General features: G+C 48.3%; 1 protein-coding gene across 3 annotated transcripts in view; it reads left to right on the top strand.

The window, feature by feature from the left end:
* Positions 1-14,928: 14,928 nt before the first annotated feature.
* PKNOX1 (PBX/knotted 1 homeobox 1) overlaps positions 14,929-22,480 on the top strand; it is a 115,513-nt gene continuing 107,961 nt past the window's right edge. For 2 of the 3 annotated variants that reach the window (XM_073564694.1, XM_073564695.1), the window contains exons 1-2: positions 14,930-15,049; positions 19,566-19,666. In XM_073564694.1, coding sequence (XP_073420795.1) covers positions 19,616-19,666 — 51 coding nt within the window. In that variant the 5' untranslated portion in view covers positions 14,930-15,049; positions 19,566-19,615. Of the gene's footprint in view, positions 15,050-19,565; positions 19,667-22,480 lie in introns of all 3 variants that reach the window. The other variant, XM_073564696.1, reaches the window with a different exon arrangement.

The following is a 22,480-nucleotide window of genomic DNA, read 5'->3' on the forward strand; positions in this document are numbered from 1 at the left end:
CCTCACCATCAGAGGCTCCAGTGAAGACCGAGGTAGCTGCCGTAGTTACGCCCCTTCCAGGGTAGTCTGGTTTGTGGCACAGTGGGGCCACAACCCCCCGGCTCGCGCCATTCAGCCAAGGAGCGAGCGTGACAATACATGTATTATATACACTCTGTGCCTCCTGTATACACTTTACCTGAAGTATACATTTCCATACACTGTGCCTGCTGTATACATGTGTATACTCTGTGCCTGCTGTATACATGTATTATATACACTCTGTGCCTGCTGTATACATGTACATACACTGTGCCTGCTGTATATATGTATATACTCTGTGCCTGCTGTATACTCTGTGCCTGCTGTATATACTCTGTGCCTGCTGTATACATGTATTATATACACTCCGTGCCTGCTGTATACATGTACATACACTGTGCCTGCTGTATACATGTATATACTCTGTGCCTGCTGTATATACTCTGTGCCTGCTGTATACACTCTGTGCCTCCTGTATATACTCCATGTATGCTGTATACACTCTGTGCCTGCTGTATACACTCTGTGCCTGCTGTATATGTGTATATACTCTGTGCCTGTTGTATATACTCTGTGCCTGTTGTATATACTCTGTGCCTGCTGTATACACTCCGTGCCTGCTGTATACATGTATATACTCTGTGCCTGCTGTATACATGTGTATACTCTGTCTGTGCCTGCTGTATACATGTGTATATACACTGTACCTGAAGTATACATTTACATACACTGTGCCTCCTGTATACATGTGTATACTCTGTGCCTGCTGTATACACTCTGTGCCTGCTGTATACATGTATTATATACACTCCGTGCCTGCTGTATACATGTATATACGCTGTGCCTGCTGTATACATGTATATACTCTGTGCCTGCTGTATACATGTATATACTCTGTTAGGCGTCAGGTTTCTGCGTCTGCTCTGCAGGAATCTACACTGCATGCAGAATTATTAGGCAAGTTGTATTTGGGAGGATTCTTTTTATTATTGAACAACAACTATGTTCTCAATCAACCCAAAAGACTCATAAATATCAAAGCTTAATATTTTTGGAAGTTGGAGTGGGTTTTTTTAGATTTGGCTATCTTAGGAGGATATCTGTTTTTTCAGGTAACTATTACTGTCCAGAATTATTAGGCAACTTAATAAAAACCAAATATCTACCCATCTCACTTGTTTATTTTCACCAGGTAAACCAATATTACAACACAAAATTAAGAAATAAACATTTCTGACATTCAAAAACAAAAAAAATCAGTAACCAATATAGCCTCCTTTCTTTACTATGACACTCACCTTCCTTCCATCCATGGATTCTGTCAGTTGCTTGATCCGTTTACGATCAGCATTGCGTGCCACAGCCACCACAGCCTCCCAGACACTGTTCCCAGAGGTGTACTGTTTTCCCTCCCTGTAGATCTCACATTTTATGAGGGACCACAGGTTCTCTATGGGGTTCAGATCAGGTGAACAAGGGGGCCATGTCATTATTTTTTCTTCTTTTAGACCTTTACTGGGCAGCCACGCTGTGGAGTATTTGGATGCATGTGATGGAGCATTGTCCTGCAGGAAAATCATGTTTTTCTTGAGCGATACTGACTTCTTCCTGTACCACTGCTAGAAGACGGTGTCTTCCAGAAACTGCCAGTAGGTCTGGGAGTTGAGCTTCACTCCATCCTCAATCCGAAAGGTCCCACAAGTTCATCTTTGATGATACCAGCCCATACCAGTACCCCACCTCCACCTTGCTGGCGTCTGAGTCAGAGTGGAGCTCTCTGCCCTTTACTGATCCAGCCTCGGGCCCATCCATCTGGCCATCAAGAGTCGCTCTCATTTCATCAGTCCATAAAACCTTAGAAAAATCAGTCTTAAGATATTTCTTGGCCCAGTCTTGATGTTTTATCTTATGTTTCTTGTTGAAAGGTGGTCGTTTTCCAGCCTTCCTTACCTTGGCCATGTCCCTAAGTATGGCACACCTTTGCTTTTTGATACTCCAGTAACGTTGCAGCTCTGAAATATGGCAAAACTGGTGGCAAATGGCATCTTGGCAGCTTCACGCTTGATTTTCCTCAATACATGGGCAGTTATTTTGAGCCTTTTTTTATCAACACGCTTCTTGCGACCCTGTTGGCCATTTGCCATGAAACGCTTGATTGTTCGGTGATCATGCTTCAAAAGTTTGGCAATTTCAAGACTGCTGCATCCCTCTGCAAGACATCGCACAATTTTTAACTTTTCAGAGTCCGTCAAATCTTTCTTCAGACCCATTTGCCAAAGGAAAAAGGAAGTTGCCTAATAATTAAGCACACCTTATATAGGATGTTGATGTCATTAGACCACACCCCTCCTCATTACAGAGATGCAAATCACCTGATTTACATAATTGGCAGTTGGCTTTCAAGCCTATACAGCTTGCAGTAGGACAACATGTATAAAAAGGATGATGTGATCAAAATACTCATTTGCCTAATAATTCTGAACACAGTGTAGAGCCTCACATTCTGTGGTCTCCTGCTGTCTTTCTACTGCAGAGATTACATTGCAGCAGACCGCTCCAGAGACTAAGTCCCTCTGTGCTCCTACTGGGCATGCTCACAAGACAATCTCCCATTGGAGATCGGGAGTCATGTGCACAGGTCCTGTTCCAGATCTCATTGGTCCATCTCGGAGATCTGAAAGGTTCCGCACAGCTATAAAAAGCGCGCATGGCCGTTCCGCCATGTGCTAGTATAGACTATACTTGCTATGTGTGAATGGTGACGGATGCATGATTCTACTGACTTATTATGAAACCCCTTCCCTCTGATATTACGCATGGTGATAGGGATTTAGTTTAGTAGTCAGTGCCAGTCAGTGGCAAGCCTTAGGCCACTGTACTCTCCGCACCTCTACGCTAGCGTCCGACATTGCGCTTGCCTTCCAGCCTTGTCGTCCAGCGGCAGTGTCCTGCGCCGCGCTGCAGTTGCAGCCCTTCTTGGTGATCGCAGTAGCGACGCCGCACACACGTTAGGTCTAGAAGGACACAGCTCCTCTGTCTTAGGGCCTGCTCCTGTGACCAGATACCGTGTGTGCATTTTTCTGAACCCTGTGACTCTAACAGGTTCAGTGTTCTTTGTGTTTTTGTGTTGCGACGTCTGTGTGTGAACAGAGCCCAGTTGAACCCGTGCGCATTATACCGCCTTATTGCGCCTGCCATCACTCAGCAGCGGTTGTAACACCTACTGCACGGTGGACGCCGAGCGGCAAATGCACTTTATTATTATTTTTATTTAGTGCGTTCTGCCGTTCCTAACATACTCTGTGCTTGCTGTATACACTCTGTGCCTACTGTATATATGTATTACATATACTCCATGCCTGCTGTATTCATGTATATACTCTGTGCCTGCTGTATACATGTATTATATACACTATGTGCCTCCTGTATACATGTATAAACTCTGTGCCTGCTGTATACACTCTGTGCCTCCTGTATACACTCTGTGCCTGCTGTATACACGCTGTGCCTGCTGTATACATGTTTATATTCTGTGCCTGCTGTATACACTCCGTGCCTGCTGTACTCATTCCGTGCCTGCTGTATACATGGGTATACACTCCGTGCCTGCGGTATACATGTGTATATACTCTATTCCTGCTGTATACACTCTGTGCCTGCAGTATAAACTCCATGCCTGCTGTATACACGTATATACTCCGTGCCTGCAGTATACACTCTGTGCCTGCTGTATACGTGTATACACTCTGTGCCTGCTGTATACGTGTATACACTCCGTGCCTGCTGTATACATGTGTATACACTCCGTGCCTGCTGTATACATGTGTATATACTCCGCGCCTGCTGTATACACTCCGTGCCTGCTGTATACATGTGTATATACTCCGTGCCTGCTGTATACACTCCGTGCCTGCTGTATACACTCTGTGCCTGCTGTATACATGTGCATATACTCTGTGCCTGCTGTATACATGTGTATACACTCTGTGCCTGCTGTATACATGTGTATATGCTCTGTGCCTGCCGTATACACTCTGTGCCTGCTGTATACATGTGCATATACTCTGTGCCTGCTGTATACACTCTGTGCCTGCTGTATACATGTGTATATACTCTGTGCCTGCTGTATACACTCTGTGCCTGCTGTATACATGTGTATACACTCCGTGCCTGCTCTATACATGTGTATATACTCTATGCCTGCTGTATACACTCTGTGCCTCCTGTATACATGTATATATACTCTATGCCTGCTGTATACACTCTGTGCCTGCTGTATACATGTGTATATACTCTGTGCCTGCTGTATACACTCCGTGCCTGCTGTATACATGTGTATACACTCCGTGCCTGCTGTATACATGTGTATATGCTCCGTGCCTGCTGTATACCCTCTGTGCCTGCTGTATACATGTGTATGTACTCTGTTCCTGCTGTATACACTCTGTGCCTGCTGTATACATGTGTATACACTCTGTGCCTGCTGCATACACTCTGTGCCTGCTGTATACATGTGTATACACTCTGTGCCTGCTGTATACATGTGTATATACTCTGTGCCTGCTGTATACACTCTGTGCCTGCTGTATACATGTGTATATACTCTGTGCCTGCTGTATACACTCCGTGCCTGCTGTATACATGTGTATACACTCCGTGCCTGCTGTATACATGTGTATATGCTCTGTGCCTGCTGTATACATGTGTATGTACTCTGTGCCTGCTGTATACACTCTGTGCCTGCTGTATACACTCTGTGCCTGCTGTATACATGTGTATACACTCTGTGCCTGCTGCATACACTCTGTGCCTGCTGTATACATGTGTATACACTCTGTGCCTGCTGTATACATGTGTATATACTCTGTGCCTGCTGTATACACTCTGTGCCTGCTGTATACACTGTGCCTGCTGTATACATGTGTATATACTCTGTGCCTGCTGTATACACTCTGTGCCTCCTGTATATATACTCTATGCCTGCTGTTTACACTCTGTGCCTGCTGTATACATGTGTATATACTCTGTGCCTGCTGTATACATGTGTATACTCTGTGCCTGCTGTATACACTCTGTGCCTGCTGTATACACTCCGTGCCTGCTGTTTACATGTGTATACACTCCGTGACTGCTGTATACATGTGTATACACTCTGTGCCTGCTGTGTACCCTCTGTGCCTGCTGTATACACGTATATACTCAGTGCCTGCTGTATACACTCTGTGCTTGCTGTATACAGTTGTGGCCAAAAGTATTGACACCCCTGCAATTCTGTCAGATAATACTCAGTTTCTTCCTGAAAATGATTGCAAACACAAATTCCTTGGTATTATCTTCATTTAATTTGTCTTAAATGAAAAAACACAAAAATAATTGTCCTAAAGCCAAATTGGATATAATTCCACACCAAACATAAAAAGAGGGTGGACAAAAGTATTGACACTGTTCGAAAAATGATGTGATGCTTCTCTAATTTGTGTAATTAACAGCACCTGTAACTTACCTGTGGCACCTAACAGGTGTTGGCAATAACTAAATCACACTTGCAGCCAGTTGACATGGATTAAAGTTGACTCAACCTCTGTCCTGTGTCCTTGTGTGTACCACATTGAGCATGGAGAAAAGAAAGAAGACCAAAGAACTGTCTGAGGACTTGAGAAACCAAATTGTGAGGAAGCATGAGCAATCTCAAGGCTACAAGTCCATCTCCAAAGACCTGAATGTTCCTGTGTCTACCGTGCACAGAGTCATCAAGAAGTGTAAAGCCCATGGCACTGTGGCTAACCTCCCTAGATGTGGACGGAAAAGAGAAATTGACAAGAGATTTCAACGCAAGATTGTGCGGATGTTGGATAAAGAACCTCGACTAACATCCAAACAAGTTCAAGCTGCCCTGCAGTCCGAGGGTACAACAGTGTCAACCCGTACTATCCGTCGGCGTCTGAATGAAAAGTGACTGTATGGTAGGAGACCCAGGAAGACCCCACTTCTTACCCTGACACCTAAAAAAGCCAGGCTGGAGTTTGCCAAAACTTACCTGAAAAAGCCTAAAACGTTTTGGAAGAATGTTCTCTGGTCAGATGATACAAAAGTAGAGCTTTTTGGGCAAAGGCATCAACATAGAGTTTACAGGAGAAAAAAAAAGAGGCATTCAAAGAAAAGAACACGGTCCCTACAGTCAAACATGGCGGAGGTTCCCTGATATTTTGGGGTTGCTTTGCTGCCTCTGGCACTGGACTGCTTGACCATGTACATGGCATTATGAAGTCTGAAGACTACCAACAAAGTTTGCAGCATAATGTAGGGCCCAGTGTGAGAAAGCTGGGTCTCCCTCAGAGGTCATGGGTCTTCCAGCAGGACAATGACCCAAAACACACTTCTAAAAGAACTAGAAAATGGTTTGAGAGAAAGCACTGGAGACTTCTAAGGTGGCCAGCAATGAGACCAGACCTGAATCCCATAGAACACCTGTGGAGAGATCTAAAAATGGCAGTTTGGAGAAGGCACCCTTCTAATATCAGGGACCTGGAGCAGTTTGCCAAAGAAGAATGGTCTAAAATTCCAGCAGAGCATTGTAAGAAACTCATTGATGGTTACCGGAAGCGGTTGGTCGCAGTTATTTTGGCTAAAGGTTGTGCAACCAAGTATTAGGCTGAGGGTGCCAATACTTTTGTCCGGCCCATTTTTGGAGTTTTGTGTGAAATGATCAATGTTTTGCTTTTTGCTTCATTCTCTTTTGTGTTTTTTCATTTAAGACAAATTAAATGAAGATAATAATACTAAAGAATTTGTGTTTGCAATCATTTTCAGGAAGAAACTGAGTATTATCTGACAGAATTGCAGGGGTGTCAATACTTTTGGCCACAACTGTACATGTGTATATACTCTGTGCCTGCTGTATACACTCCGTGCCTGCTGTATACATGTGTATATACTCTATGCCTGCTGTATACACTGTGCCTGCTGTATACACTCTGTGCCTGCTGTATACATGTGTATACACTCCGTGCCTGCTGTATACATGTGTATATACTCTGTGCCTGCTGTATACACTCCGTTCCTGCTGTATACATGTGTATATACTCTATGCCTGCTGTATACACTCTGTGCCTGCTGTATACACGTGTATATACTCTGTGCCTGCTGTATACTCTGTGCCTGCTGTATACATGTGTATACACTCCATGCCTGCTGTATACATGTGTATATACTCTGTGCCTGCTGTATACACTCTGTGCCTGCTGTATACATGTGTATACACTCCATGCCTACTGTATACATGCATATACTCCGTGCCTGCTGTATACACTCTGTGCCTGCTGTATACATGTGTATATACTCTGTGCCTGCTGTATACACTCTGTGCCTGCTGTATACATGTGTATATACTCTGTGCCTGCTGTATACATGTGTATATACTCTGTGCCTGCTATATACATGTGTACTCTCCGTGCCTGCTGTATACATGTGGATATACTCTGTGCCTGCTGTATACATGTGTATACACACCGTGCCTGCTGTATACATGTGTATTGTGATATTCAATGCCTGAGAAGTATGAGGTTTTTTCTGTAAAAGATGTTTCTAGAACCCTAGAAATCCACCCACAACCCCCCCTTGTCTTCACACACACCAGTGTCTTCATGTGCAGAGCCCTGTGAAACTTGAAACCAGCATTTCCTGTGAGCCAGGAATGTTAATTAGCTAAGTGGAAGAGATGTCCCTTTGTTTAAGACATGTGAAGGAGTAGAACTTTAAGAGACCACATTGCAAAAACCATACATAGCAGAGACAGAACAATCATATTTTTGTGATCTGAGCGGTCCCAGCTTCGCTACGGTCCCTTTTGCGCAGTCCTCGGACGTCCAGAGACTGAGATATGGATTGCAGCCAAATAGAATGTCGCAGTTATGGCGTGTTTGGTGTTTTCGGATCCTATTCGGTAAATTACAACCAATAATACCAAATATATGTTTGTGCGAGCTTACCTCGCTAAGTTATGATTATTATAAGTTTTAGTAAGATTTCTACCTAGAGAGTAAGGGAGATGGGACTCTCCAGACTGCCCCTTTCGGTGATGTCACACACCCGGGGCTATAAGGTACCCCTCCCTGCAGAAGAGCTCCAGTCCTCGTGCTGAGCAGAACCCAGATGAGTGGAGACGTGTGGATCCGCCTTCTCCTTCCCCCCCTCAGCCGCATGGTCTGCCTAAGGAACATTATGCAACTGTGAGTGTAATTGCTTTCTGCCTTTAATCCCTTTATGTTATACTAGCTGAAGAGCCCGGCGCTGCCCGGGCATAGTAACTAACTGTGGTTAGTTATAGAAAATTATAATTATCCTCCATCCCATAGTCCCGTGCCCATATACTCATCATACATATCCACCATCCCGTAGTCCCGTGCCCATATACCCATCATACATATCCTCCTCCATCCCATAGTCCCATGCCCATATACCCATCATACATATCCGCCATCCCATAGTCCCGTGCCCATATACCCATCATACATATCCGCCATCCCATAGTCGAGTGCCCATATACCCATCATACATATCCTCCATCCCATAGTCCCGTGCCCATATAACCATCATAGATATCCATCCCATAGTCCCGAGCCCATATACCCATCACACATCCTCCATCCCATAGTCAACCATTATGACATCATAATGAGCGGCGGCAGGGCTTGCAGCCTATGATGACATCAGCGTCATCATGGCAACCATTGTGACATCATAATGAGGGGCGGGGCTTGATACGCACACACTGTTTCCCCAGTATGCAAATAGGGGCATTATGACATAATGAGGGGCGGGGCTTGACGCGCACACTCTTTTTCCCCAGTATGTAGATAGGAGCAAAATTGTTTGGTGAATTGGAACGCGCGGGGTTAAAATTTCACCTCACAACATAGCTTAGGACGCTCTCAGGGTCCAGACGTGTGACTGTGCCAAATTTTGCGGCTGTAGCTGCGACGGTGCGGATGCCTATCCCGGACATACACACATACACACACATACACACATACATACACACTTTGAGCTTTATATATTAGATATACACACACACATACATGCACACACACACACACACATACATACACACTTTGAGCTTTATACAGTGGGGCAAAAAAGTATTTAGTCAGTCAGCAATAGTGCAAGTTCCACCACTTAAAAAGATGAGAGGCGTCTGTAATTTACATCATAGGTAGACCTCAACTATGGGAGACAAACTGAGAAAAAAAAATCCAGAAAATCACATTGTGTTTTTTTTCATTTTATTTGCATATTATGGTGGAAAATAAGTATTTGGTCAGAAACAAAATTTCATCTCAATACTTTGTGATATATCCTTTGTTGGCAATGACAGAGGTCAAACGTTTTCTGTAAGTCTTCACAAGGTTGCCACACACTGTTGTTGGTATGTTGGCCCATTCCTCCATGCAGATCTCCTCTAGAGCAGTGATATTTTTGGCTTTTCGCTTGGCAACACGGACTTTCAACTCCCTCCAAAGGTTTTCTATAGGGTTGAGATCTGGAGACTGGCTAGGCCACTCCAGGACCTTGAAATGCTTCTTACGAAGCCACTCCTTCGTTGCCCTGGCGGTGTGCTTTGGATCATTGTCATGTTGAAAGACCCAGCCACGTTTCATATTCAATGCCCTTGCTGATGGAAGGAGGTTTGCACTCAAAATCTCACGATACATGGCCCCATTCATTCTTTTATGTACCCGGATCAGTCGTCCTGGCCCCTTTGCAGAGAAACAGCCCCAAAGCATGATGTTTCCACCACCATGCTTTACAGTAGGTATGGTGTTTGATGGATGCAACTCAGTATTCTTCTTCCTCCAAACACGACAAGTTGTGTTTCTACCAAACAGTTCGTTTGGTTTCATCAGACCATAGGACATTCTCCCAAAACTCCTCTGGATCATCCAAATGCTCTCTAGCAAACTTCAGACGGGCCCGGACATGTACAGGCTTAAGCAGTGGGACACGTCTGGCACTGCAGGATCTGAGTCCATGGTGGCGTAGTGTGTTACTTATGGTAGGCCTTGTTACATTGGTCCCAGCTCTCTGCAGTTCATTCACTAGGTCCCCCCGCGTGGTTCTGGGATTTTTGCTCACCGTTCTTGTGATCATTCTGACCCCACGGGGTGGGATTTTGCGTGGAGCACCAGATCGAGGGAGATTATCAGTGGCCTTGTATGTCTTCCATTTTCTAATTATTGCTCCCACAGTTGATTTCTTCACTCCAAGCTGGTTGGCTATTGCAGATTCAGTCTTCCCAGCCTGGTGCAGGGCTACAATTTTGTTTCTGGTGTCCTTTGACAGCTCTTTGGTCTTCACCATAGTGGAGTTTGGAGTCAGACTGTTTGAGGGTGTGCACAGGTGTCTTTTTATACTGATAACAAGTTTAAACAGGTGCCATTACTACAGGTAATGAGTGGAGGAAAGAGGAGACTCTTAAAGAAGAAGTTACAGGTCTGTGAGAGCCAGAAATCTTGATTGCTTGTTTCTGACCAAATACTTATTTTCCACCATAATATGCAAATAAAATGAAAAAAAAACAGACAATGTGATTTTCTGGATTTTTTTTTCTCAGTTTGTCTCCCATAGTTGAGGTCTACCTATGATGTAAATTACAGACGCCTCTCATCTTTTTAAGTGGTGGAACTTGCACTATTGCTGACTGACTAAATACTTTTTTGCCCCACTGTATATTAGATATACACACACACATACACTCACTGGCCACTTTATTAGGTACACCATGCTAGTAACGGGTTGGACCCCCTTTTGCCTTCAGAACTGCCTCAATTCTTCGTGGCAGAGATTCAACAAGGTGCTGGAAGCATTCCTCAGAGATTTTGGACCATATTGACATGATGGCATCACACAGTTGGCGCAGATTTGTTGGCTGCACATCCCTGATGCGAATCTCCCGTTCCACCACATCCCAAAGATGCTCTATTGGATTGAGATCTGGTGACTGAGGAGGCCATTTGAGTACAGTGAACTCATTGTCATGTTCAAGAAACCAATCTGAGATGAATCGAGCTTTATGACATGGCGCATTATCCTGCTGAAAGTAGCCATCAGATGCCTGTTCTTAGCTGAGAGGAGTGGTACCCAGTGTGGTCTTCTGCTGCTGTAGCCCATCTGCCTCAAAGTTCGACGCACTGTGTGTTCAGAGATGCTCTTCTGCCTACCTTGGTTGTAACGGGTGGCAATTTGAGTCACTGTTGCCTTTCTATCAGCTTGAACCAGTATGCCCATTCTCCTCTGACCTCTGGCATCAACATGGCATTTCCGGCCACAGAACTGCCGCTCACTGGATTTTTTTTCTTTTTCGGACCATTCTCTGTAAACCCTAGAGATGGTTGTGCGTGAAAATCCCAGTAGATCAGCAGTTTCTGAAATACTCAGACCAGCCCTTCTGGCACCAACAATCATGCCACGTTCAAAGGCACTCAAATCACCTTTCTTCCCCATACTGATGCTCGGTTTGAGCTGCAGGAGATTGTCTTGACCATGTCTACATGCCTAAATGCACTGAGTTGCCGCCATGTGATTGGCTGATTAGAAATTAAGTCTTAACACACAGTTGGACAGGTGTACCTAATAAAGTGGCCAGTGAGTGTACATACATACATACACACACACACATACATACACACTTTGAGCTTTATATATTAGATTTGTATTGTACATCTCTATCGTCTCAATTTTATACCAACTTTTATCTGTAACCACTGCCCTACTTTTTCGGGGAATAAATGATAAAATTATTTAGTTCTGTCTCTATGCTCTAAGAATCGAACTATACGCCTTTGATAGATAATCGCTACTAATTCAAGGGGTTTGCCACGGACCCTCTTAAGTTAACACTGTGAATTAAGTAACCGTGACTGGTGGCAGCGCGTTGTGTACGGTGATTGCGGCTTGCTGGCAGTACAGAAGGGTCTTATATTGCTGAATAAGGGGCTGCGGCCACAGCATTGATAATTCCCTTACTGCAGAAGCCTAATTGCCGGCTCACAACAGGCAGCCCGTCCGGCGACCAATTATCCTAGGTGCAGTTCTCTGACTGACCTGAGGGTAAGGGGGGCGCCGGAGAGCTGCGAGTTCCAAAGTGGAACTGAGAAAGTGGGATATACATAAATCCCCGCAGTACTTGGAAGATTGATAGCAGTGGTGGGGCATCCAAAATACCCCCCTGCGGCAAATTGTAGAGTGAGAGTAGCTTGCTGGATATTTTTGTCACATGGTGCCAGTGGTGGGATAACTAAGATAAGCCCCAACTGCGCCTGTGATAGCCGTGTGCCGGCAGTGTGTCTCGTCCCTCCGTCCACTGATACCCCCGCGTCAGTGGTGGGATTGTGACATAGTGGTGACACAGGGTCCGCTGTCCGTCGCGTTTTGGTGGCAGCGGGACCCCCGTTCGTCACGTATCGGCGGACAGCTTCGGGCTGTTCGTCACGTACATACTCTATGCCTGCTGTATACACTCTGTGCCTGCTGTATACATGTGTATATACTCTATGCCTGCTGTATACATGTGTATATACTCTGTGCCTGCTGTACACTCTGTGCCTGCTGTATACATGTGTATATACTCTATGCCTGCTGTATACACTCCGTGCCTGCTGTATACATGAGTATATACTCTGTGCCTGCTGTATACATATACTCTATGCCTGCTGTATACATGTGTATACACTCCGTGCCTACTGTATACACTCTGTGCCTGCTGTATACATGAGTATATACTCTGCCTGCTGTATACACTCTGTGCCTGCTGTATACATGTGTATACACTCCGTGCCTGCTGTATACACTCTGTGCCTGCTGTATACATGAGTATATACTCTGTGCCTGCTGTATACATGTATATACTCTGTGCCTGCTGCATACATGTGTATACACTCCGTGCCTGCTGTATACACTCTGTGCCTGCTGTATACATGTGTACTCTATGCCTGCTGTATACACTCTGTGCCTGCTGTATACATGTGTATATACTCTGTGCCTGCTGTATACACTCTGTGCCTGCTGTTTACATGTGTATATACTCTGTGCCTGCTGTATACACTCTGTGCCTGCTGTATACATGTGTATATACTCTATGCCTGCTGTATACACTCTGTGCCTGCTGTATACATGTGTATATACTCTGTGCCTGCTGTATACACTCTGTGCCTGCTGTTTACATGTGTATACACTCTGTGCCTGCTGTATACATGTGTATATACTCTGTGCCTGCTGTATACTCCCTGCCTGCTGTATACATGAGTATATACTCTGTGCCTGCTGTATACATGTGTATATACTCTGTGCCTGCTGTATACACTCTGTGCCTGCTGTATACATGTGTATATACTCTGTGCCTGCTGTATACTCCCTGCCTGCTGTATACATGAGTATATACTCCCTGCCTGCTGTATACATGTGTATATACTCTGTGCCTGCTGTATACTCCCTGCTGTATACATGTATACACTCTATGCCTGCTGTATACATGTATATACTCTGTGCCTGCTGTATACATGTGTATATACTCTATGCCTGCTGTATACATGTGTATATACTCTATGCCTGCTGTATACACTCCGTGCCTGCTGTATACATGTGTATATACTCTGTGCCTGCTGTATACACCCTGCCTGCTGTATACATGTGTATATACTCTGTGCCTGCTGTATACACTCTGTGCCTGCTGTATACATGTGTACTCTATGCCTGCTGTATACATGTATACACTCTATGCCTGCTGTATACATGTATATACTCTGTGCCTGCTGTATACATGTGTATATACTCTATGCCTGCTGTATACATGTGTATATACTCTATGCCTGCTGTATACACTCCGTGCCTGCTGTATACATGTGTATATACTCTGTGCCTGCTGTATACTCCCTGCCTGCTGTATACATGTGTATATACTCTGTGCCTACTGTATACATGTGTATATACTCTATGCCTGCTGTATACATGTGTATATACTCTATGCCTGCTGTATACACTCCCTGCCTGCTGTATACATGTGTATATACTCTATGCCTGCTGTATACTCCCTGCCTGCTGTATACATGTGTATATACTCTGTGCCTGCTGTATACACTCTGTGCCTGCTGTATACATGTGTATATACTCTATGCCTGCTGTATACATGTGTATATACTCTATGCCTGCTGTATACACTCCCTGCCTGCTGTATACGTGTATATACTCTATGCCTGCTGTATACTCCCTGCCTGCTGTATACATGTGTATATACTCTGTGCCTGCTGTATACATGTGTATATACTCTATGCCTGCTGTATACACTTCGTGCCTGCTGTATACATGTGTATATACTCTATGCCTGCTGTATACTCCCTGCCTGCTGTATACATGTGTATATACTCTGTGCCTGCTGTATACACTCTGTGCCTGCTGTATACATGTGTATATACTCTATGCCTGCTGTATACACTCCGTGCCTGCTGTATACATGTGTATATACTCTATGCCTGCTGTATACTCCCTGCCTGCTGTATACATGTGTATATACTCTATGCCTGCTGTATACATGTGTATATACTCTATGCCTGCTGTATACACTCCGTGCCTGCTGTATACATGTGTATATACTCTGTGCCTGCTGTATACTCCCTGCCTGCTGTATACATGTGTATATACTCTGTGCCCGCTGTATACTCCCTGCTGTATACACACAGCGGTTACACGAATACAAGGTTTCTGTTAGGTGTTTGCGAGCTCTCCAGCTTCTTCTCCTGGTCGCACTGCGCATGCTCAGACGTTAGTTCCTACAAGACGTGTAGGCGGGAACCTCACTGAGCCCCAGCCAATCAGCAGACAGACGTCGCCATGACTACCCGCAGGCCCCGCCTGTACGTGATGACGCTGGGGCCCTGCCGCCTCATGCTAATGTGCGGCGTGCAGCGCGATGACGTAGGCGCCCCTGCGGGTCCCGATTGCTGCAGCCGCTTGTCAGTGTGACGAAGATTGGCACCGGGTAAGCTGTCAGTCACAGCGCCCGCCCGCCGGCCCGCGCCGCTCCCGCGCACTGCTCGCCGCCCTCCCGCCCCGCACACCACACACACACGCTGCCATACGCTCCCTGGGGCCCACGTCTCCGTTTTGCGCGCCCCCTGCCATCCACGGTGCTGTCCTTGCGCGTCCACGGGCCCTCCCCCTCCCTGTGCGCGATTATTGGGCCCGCCCCCTCCCCGCATGCACGCGCCTGTCTCACATGACCGCGCCTTTTTCTCCATCCAATCCACTGCGTCGTGTCCAGTACTCAGCCAATCACAGCGCGCAGAGGGCTGTTGCCAGGGCTCCTCTATTTGTGCCTGGAGGGGCAAAACCATCACGGCCGAGGCTCCGGGGGAGTGGCCAGGCTAGAATGGGGCGGGGAAAAGTAGGAAAGTGCGCCTCCCCACTGTGTGCAACCTGAAAATGTCCCCCCCCACTGTGTGCACCCTGAAAATGTGCCCCTACTGTGTGCAGCCTGATAATGTGTCCCTCCCACTGTGTGTAACCTGAAAATGTGCCCCCCCACTGTGTGCACCCTGAAAATGTGCCCCCCATAGTGTGCACCCTGAAAATGTGCCCCCCATAGTGTGCACTCTGATAATGTGCCCCCCCTACTGTGTGCAACCTGAAAATGTGTCCCCCCACTGTGTGCAACCAGATATTGTGCCACCCTGAAAATGTGTCCCCTCTATTGTGTGCAGCCTGAAAATGTGTCCCTCCCACTGTGTGTAACCTGAAAATGTGTCCCTCCCACTGTGTGCAACCTGAAAATGTGTCCCTCCCACTGTGTGCACCCTGAAAATGTGTCCCCCACTGTGTGCACTCTGAAAATGTGCCCCCCCTACTGTGTGCAACCTGATAATGTGTCCCTCCCACTGTGTGCACTCTGATAATGTGCCCCCCCTACTGTGTGCAACCTGATAATGTGTCCCTCCCACTGTGTGTAACCTGAAAATGTGTCCCTCCCACTGTGTGCACTCTGAAAATGTGTCCCCCCTACTGTGTGCAACCTGAAAATGTGTCCTCCCATTGTGTGCACCCTGAAAATGTGTCCCCCCCACTGTGTGCAACCAGATAATGTGCCACCCTGAAAATGTGTCCCCTCTATTGTGTGCACCCTGAAAATGTGTCCCTCCCACTGTGTGTAACCTGAAAATGTGTCCCCCACTGTGTGCAACCTGAAAATGTGCCCCCACTGTGTGCAACCTGAAAATGTGTCCCTCCCACTGTGTGCACCCTGAAAATGTGTCCCCCACTGTGTGCACTTTGAAAATGTGCCCCCTACTGTGCCACTCTGATAATGTGCCCCCCCTACTGTGTGCAACCTGAAAATGTGTCCTCCCATTGTGTGCAACCAGATAATGTGCCACCCTGAAAATGTGTCCTCTCTATTGTGTGCACCCTGAAAATGTGTCCCTCCCACTGTGTGTAACCTGAAAATGTGCCCCCCCCCACTGTGTGCACTCTGAAAATGTCCCTCCCACTGTGTGTAACCTGAAAATGTGTCCCTCCCACTGTGTGCAACCTGAAAGTGTGTCCCCCACTGTGTGCACTCTGAAAATGTATCCCCCCTACTGTGTCCACTCTGATAATGTGCCCCCCTACTGTGTGCAACCTGATAATGTGTCCCTCCCACTGTGTGTAACCTGAAAATGTGTCCCTCCCACTGTGCACCCTGAAAATGTGTCCCCCACTGTGCAACCTGATAGTGTCCCTCCCACTGTGTGCAACCTGAAAATGTGTCCCTCCCACTGTGTGCACCCTGAAAATGTGTCCCCTACTGTGTGCACTCTGAAAATGTGTCCCCCCTACTGTGTCCACTCTGATAATGTGCCCCCCCTTACTGTGTGCACTCTGAAAATGTGTCGCCTACTGTGTGCACCCTGAAAATGTGTCCCCCCACTGTGTGCAACCAGATAATGTGCCAGCCTGAAAATGTGTCCCCTCTATTGTGTGCACCCTGAAACTGTCCCCACTATGTGCACCCTGAAAATGTGTCCCTCCTACTGTGTGTAACCTGAAAATGTGTCCCTCCCACTGTGTGCAACCTGAAAATGTGTCCCTCCCACTGTGTGCACCCTGAAAATGTGTCCCCTACTGTGTGCACTCTGAAAATGTGTCCCCCCTACTGTGTCCACTCTGATAATGTGCCCCCCCCTTACTGTGTGCACTCTGAAAATGTGCCCCCCCTTACTGTGTGCACTCTGAAAATGTGTCGCCTACTGTGTGCACCCTGAAAATGTGTCCCCCCTCTGTGTGCAACCAGATAATGTGCCAGCCTGAAAATGTGTCCCCTCTATTGTGTGCACCCTGAAACTGTCCCCACTATGTGCACCCTGAAAATGTGTCCCTCCTACTGTGTGTAACCTGAAAATGTGTCCCCCACTGTGTGCAACCTGAAAATGTGCCCCCCCCACTGTGTGCACTCTGAAAATGTGTCCCCCCTACTGTGTCCACTCTGATAATGTGCCCCCCCTACTGTGTGCACCCTGAAAATGTGTCCCCCACTGTGTGCAACCTGATAATGTGCCCCCCCACTATGTGCACCTTGAAAATGTGTACCCCCTACTGTGTGCACTCTGATAATGTGCCCCCCCCATTGTGTACACCCTACTGTGTGCACTCTGATAATGTGTCCTCCCTGAAAATGTGTCCCCCCACTGTGTGCAACCAGATAATGTGCCACCCTGAAAATGTGTCCCCTCTATTGTGTGCACCCTGAAACTGTGTCCCCACTATGTGCACCCTGAAAATGTGTCCCCCACTGTGTGCAACCTGAAAATGGTCCCCCCCACTGTGTGCACCCTGATAATGTGTCCCTCCCACTGTGTGTAACCTGAAAATGTGCCCCCCACTGTGTGCACCCTGAAAATGTGTCCCTACTGTGTGCAACCTGATAATGTGTCCCTCCCACTGTGTGCAACCTGAAAATGTGCCCCCCCCACTGTGTGCACTCTGAAAATGTGCCCCCCCACTGTGTGCAACCTGAAAATGTGTCCCCCCTACTGTGTCCACTCTGATAATGTGCCCCCCTACTGTGTGCAACCTGAAAATGTGTCCCCCCACTGTGTGCAACCAGATAATGTGCCACCCTGAAAATGTGTCCCTTCTATTGTGTGCACCCTGAAACTGTGTCCCCACAATGTGCACCCTGAAAATGTGTCCCTCCCACTGTGTGTAACCTGAAAATGTGTCCCCCACTGTGTGCAACCTGAAAATGTGCCCCCCCACTGTGTGCACCCTGAAAATGTGCCCCTACTGTGTGCAACCTGATAATTTGTCCCTCCCACTGTGTGCAACCTGAAAATGTGTCCCCTGAAAATGTGCCCCCCCACTGTGTGCAACCTGAAAATGTGTCCCCCACTGTGTGTAACCTGATAATGTGTCCCTCCCACTGTATGTACCCTGAAAATGTGTTCCCCACTGTGTGCACCCTGAAAATGTGTCCCCCTACTGTGTCCACTCTGATAATGTGCCCCCCTACTGTGTGCACCCTGAAAATGTGTCCCCTACTGTGTGCAACCTGATAATGTGTCCCTCCCACTGTGTGTAACCTGAAAATGTGCCCCCCCACTGTGTGCAACCTGAAAATGTGTCCCACACTGTGTGCAACCTGAAAATGTGTACCCCCTACTGTGTGCACTCTGATAATGTGCCCCCCCTACTGTGTGCAACCTGAAAATGTGTCCTCCCATTGTATGCACCCTGAAAATGTGTCCCCCCACTGTGTGCACCCAGATAATGTGCCACCCTGAAAATGTGTCCCCTCTATTGTGTGCACCCTGAAACTGTGTCCCCACTATGTGCACTCTGAAAATGTGCCACCCTACTGTGTGCACTCTGAAAATGTGTCCCCCCACCGTGTCCAATCTGATAATGTCCCCCCCACTGTGTGCAACCTGAAAATGTGTCCCCTCTATTGTGTGCACCCTGAAAATGTGTCCCCTCTATTGTGTGCATCCTGAAAATGTTTCCCTATTGTGTGCACCCTAAAAATGTGTCCCCCCACTGTGTGTAACCTGAAAATATGTCCCCCCACTGTGTGCAACCTGATAATGTGTCCCCTTTATTGTGTGCACCCTGAAACTGTGTCTCCACTGTGTGCACCCTGAAAATGTGCCCCCCCCACTGTGTGCACCCTGAAAATGTGCCCCCCTACTGTATGCAACCTGAAAATGTGTCCCCCCATCCCTAGTGTGTACCCTGAAAATGTGCCCCACCAATGTGTGCACCCTGAAAATGTGTACCCCCCACTGTGTGCACCTTGAAAATGTTTTCCCCCTCACAGTGCACCCTGAAAATGTGTCCCCACCACTGTGTGCACCCTAAATATGTGTCCCCCCATCCCTAGTGTGTGTACCCTGAAAACATGTCCCCCACTGCGCACACCCTGAACACGGCCCCCTGACCTCGCGGTGCACAGACACGCAGTATTAGGAGGCGCTGCTGGTCCTGTGACCTGTGTGGTCCCCGTTATCCCTCCTGTGCTCCCGCAGGTCAGCGCACAGATCTGCCGCTTTGAGATGAGGTCAGCGGTGAATGCAGTATGATGTCCACCGAGCAGATGGGTATGGAGACCTACCCGGAGGAGCCGCAGGTAACTGGCCAGCGCCCCCTGGTGGACATCCCCTGGTGGATCCTGCTGCCTGTGCAGCACAGAGCAGAGCTATCATGTGGGGTCTCCATGTAGTATCGTCTTGTAGTACTGGTGATGCTCTGTGTGTAATCTCTGCAGGGTGATGTTGTGAGGGCGATACTCTGCTGGGTGATGTTGTGAGGGCGATGCTCTGCTGGGTGATGTGAGGGCGATGCTCTGCTGGGCGATGTTGTGAGGACGATGCTCTGCTGGGTGATGTTGTGAGGACGATGCTCTGCTGGATGATGTTGTGAGGGCGATGCTCTGCTGGGTGATGTTGTGAGGGCGATGCTCTGCTGGGCGATGTTGTGAGGGCGATGCTCTGCTGGGCGATGTTGTGAGGACGATGCTCTGCTGGGTGATGTTGTGAGGGCGATGCTCTGCTGGGTGATGTTGTGAGGGCGATGCTCTGCTGGGTGATGTTGTGAGGGCGATGCTCTGCTGGGTGATGTTGTGAGGGCGATGCTCTGCTGGGTGATGTTGTGAGAGCGATGCTCTGCTGGGTGATGTGAGGGCGATGCTCTGCTGGGTGATGTTGTGAGGACGATGCTCTGCTGGGTGATGTTGTGAGGGCGATGCTCTGCTGGGTGATGTTGTGAGGGTGATGCTCTGCTGGGTGATGTTGTGAGGGTGGTGCTCTGCTGGGCGATGTTGTGAGGGCGATGCTCTGCTGGGTGATGTTGTGAGGGCGATGCTCTGCTGGGCGATGTTGTGAGGGCGATGCTCTGCTGGGCGATGTTGTGAGGACGATGCTCTGCTGGGTGATGTTGTGAGGGCGATGCTCTGCTGGGTGATGTTGTGAGGGCGATGCTCTGCTGGGTGATGTTGTGAGGGCGATGCTCTGCTGGGTGATGTTGTGAGGGCGATGCTCTGCTGGGCGATGTTGTGAGGACGATGCTCTGCTGGGTGATGTTGTGAGGGCGATGCTCTGCTGGGTGATGTTGTGAGGGCGATGCTCTGCTGGGTGATATTGTGAGGGCGATGCTCTGCTGGGTGATGTTGTGAGGACGATGCTCTGCTGGGTGATGTTGTGAGGGCGATGCTCTGCTGGGTGATGTTGTGAGAGCGATGCTCTGCTGGGCGATGTTGTGAGGACGATGCTCTGCTGGGTGATGTTGTGAGGACGATGCTCTGCTGGGTGATGTTGTGAGAGCGATGCTCTGCTGGGTGATGTTGTGAGGGCGATGCTCTGCTGGGCGATGTTGTGAGGGCGATGCTCTGCTGGGTGATGTTGTGAGGGCGATGCTCTGCTGGGTGATGTTGTGAGGGCGATGCTCTGCTGGGTGATGTTGTGAGAGCGATGCTCTGCTGGGCGATGTTGTGAGGGCGATGCTCTGCTGGGTGATGTTGTGAGGACGATGCTCTGCTGGGTGATGTTGTGAGGGCGATGCTCTGCTGGGTGATGTTGTGAGGGTGATGCTCTGCTGGGTGATGTTGTGAGGTTGATGCTCTGCTGGGTGATGTTGTGAGGGCGATGCTCTGCTGGGTGATGTTGTGAGGGCGATGCTCTGCTGGGTGATGTTGTGAGGGCGATGCTCTGCTGGGTGATGTTGTGAGAGCGATGCTCTGCTGGGCGATGTTGTGAGGACGATGCTCTGCTGGGTGATGTTGTGAGGACGATGCTCTGCTGGGTGATGTTGTGAGAGCGATGCTCTGCTGGGTGATGTTGTGAGGGCGATGCTCTGCTGGGCGATGTTGTGAGGGCGATGCTCTGCTGGGTGATGTTGTGAGGGCGATGCTCTGCTGGGTGATGTTGTGAGGGCGATGCTCTGCTGGGCGATGTTGTGAGGGCGATGCTCTGCTGGGCGATGTTGTGAGGACGATGCTCTGCTGGGTGATGTTGTGAGGGCGATGCTCTGCTGGGTGATGTTGTGAGGGCGATGCTCTGCTGGGTGATGTTGTGAGGGCGATGCTCTGCTGGGTGATGTTGTGAGGGTGATGCTCTGCTGGGCGATGTTGTGAGAGCGATGCTCTGCTGGGTGATGTTGTGAGGGCGATGCTCTGCTGGGCGATGTTGTGAGGGCGATGCTCTGCTGGGCGATGTTGTGAGGACGATGCTCTGCTGGGTGATGTTGTGAGGGCGATGCTCTGCTGGGTGATGTTGTGAGGGCGATGCTCTGCTGGGTGATGTTGTGAGGGCGATGCTCTGCTGGGTGATGTTGTGAGGGCGATGCTCTGCTGGGCGATGTTGTGAGGACGATGCTCTGCTGGGTGATGTTGTGAGGGCGATGCTCTGCTGGGTGATGTTGTGAGGGCGATGCTCTGCTGGGTGATATTGTGAGGGCGATGCTCTGCTGGGTGATGTTGTGAGGACGATGCTCTGCTGGGTGATGTTGTGAGGGCGATGCTCTGCTGGGTGATGTTGTGAGAGCGATGCTCTGCTGGGCGATGTTGTGAGGACGATGCTCTGCTGGGTGATGTTGTGAGGACGATGCTCTGCTGGGTGATGTTGTGAGAGCGATGCTCTGCTGGGCGATGTTGTGAGGGCGATGCTCTGCTGGGCGATGTTGTGAGGGCGATGCTCTGCTGGGTGATGTTGTGAGGGCGATGCTCTGCTGGGTGATGTTGTGAGGGTGATGCTCTGCTGGGCGATGTTGTGAGGGCGATGCTCTGCTGGGCGATGTTGTGAGGTTGATGCTCTGCTGGGTGATGTTGTGAGGGCGATGCTCTGCTGGGTGATGTTGTGAGGGTGATGCTCTGCTGGGCGATGTTGTGAGGGCGATGCTCTGCTGGGTGATATTGTGAGAGTGATGCTCTGCTGGTTGATGAGGGCGA

The sequence above is a fragment of the Dendrobates tinctorius genome, unplaced genomic scaffold, assembly GCF_039654945.1.
Source record: "Dendrobates tinctorius isolate UK_male_01 unplaced genomic scaffold, ASM3965494v1 ptg000475l, whole genome shotgun sequence".
Lineage (NCBI taxonomy): Eukaryota > Metazoa > Chordata > Amphibia > Anura > Dendrobatidae > Dendrobates > Dendrobates tinctorius.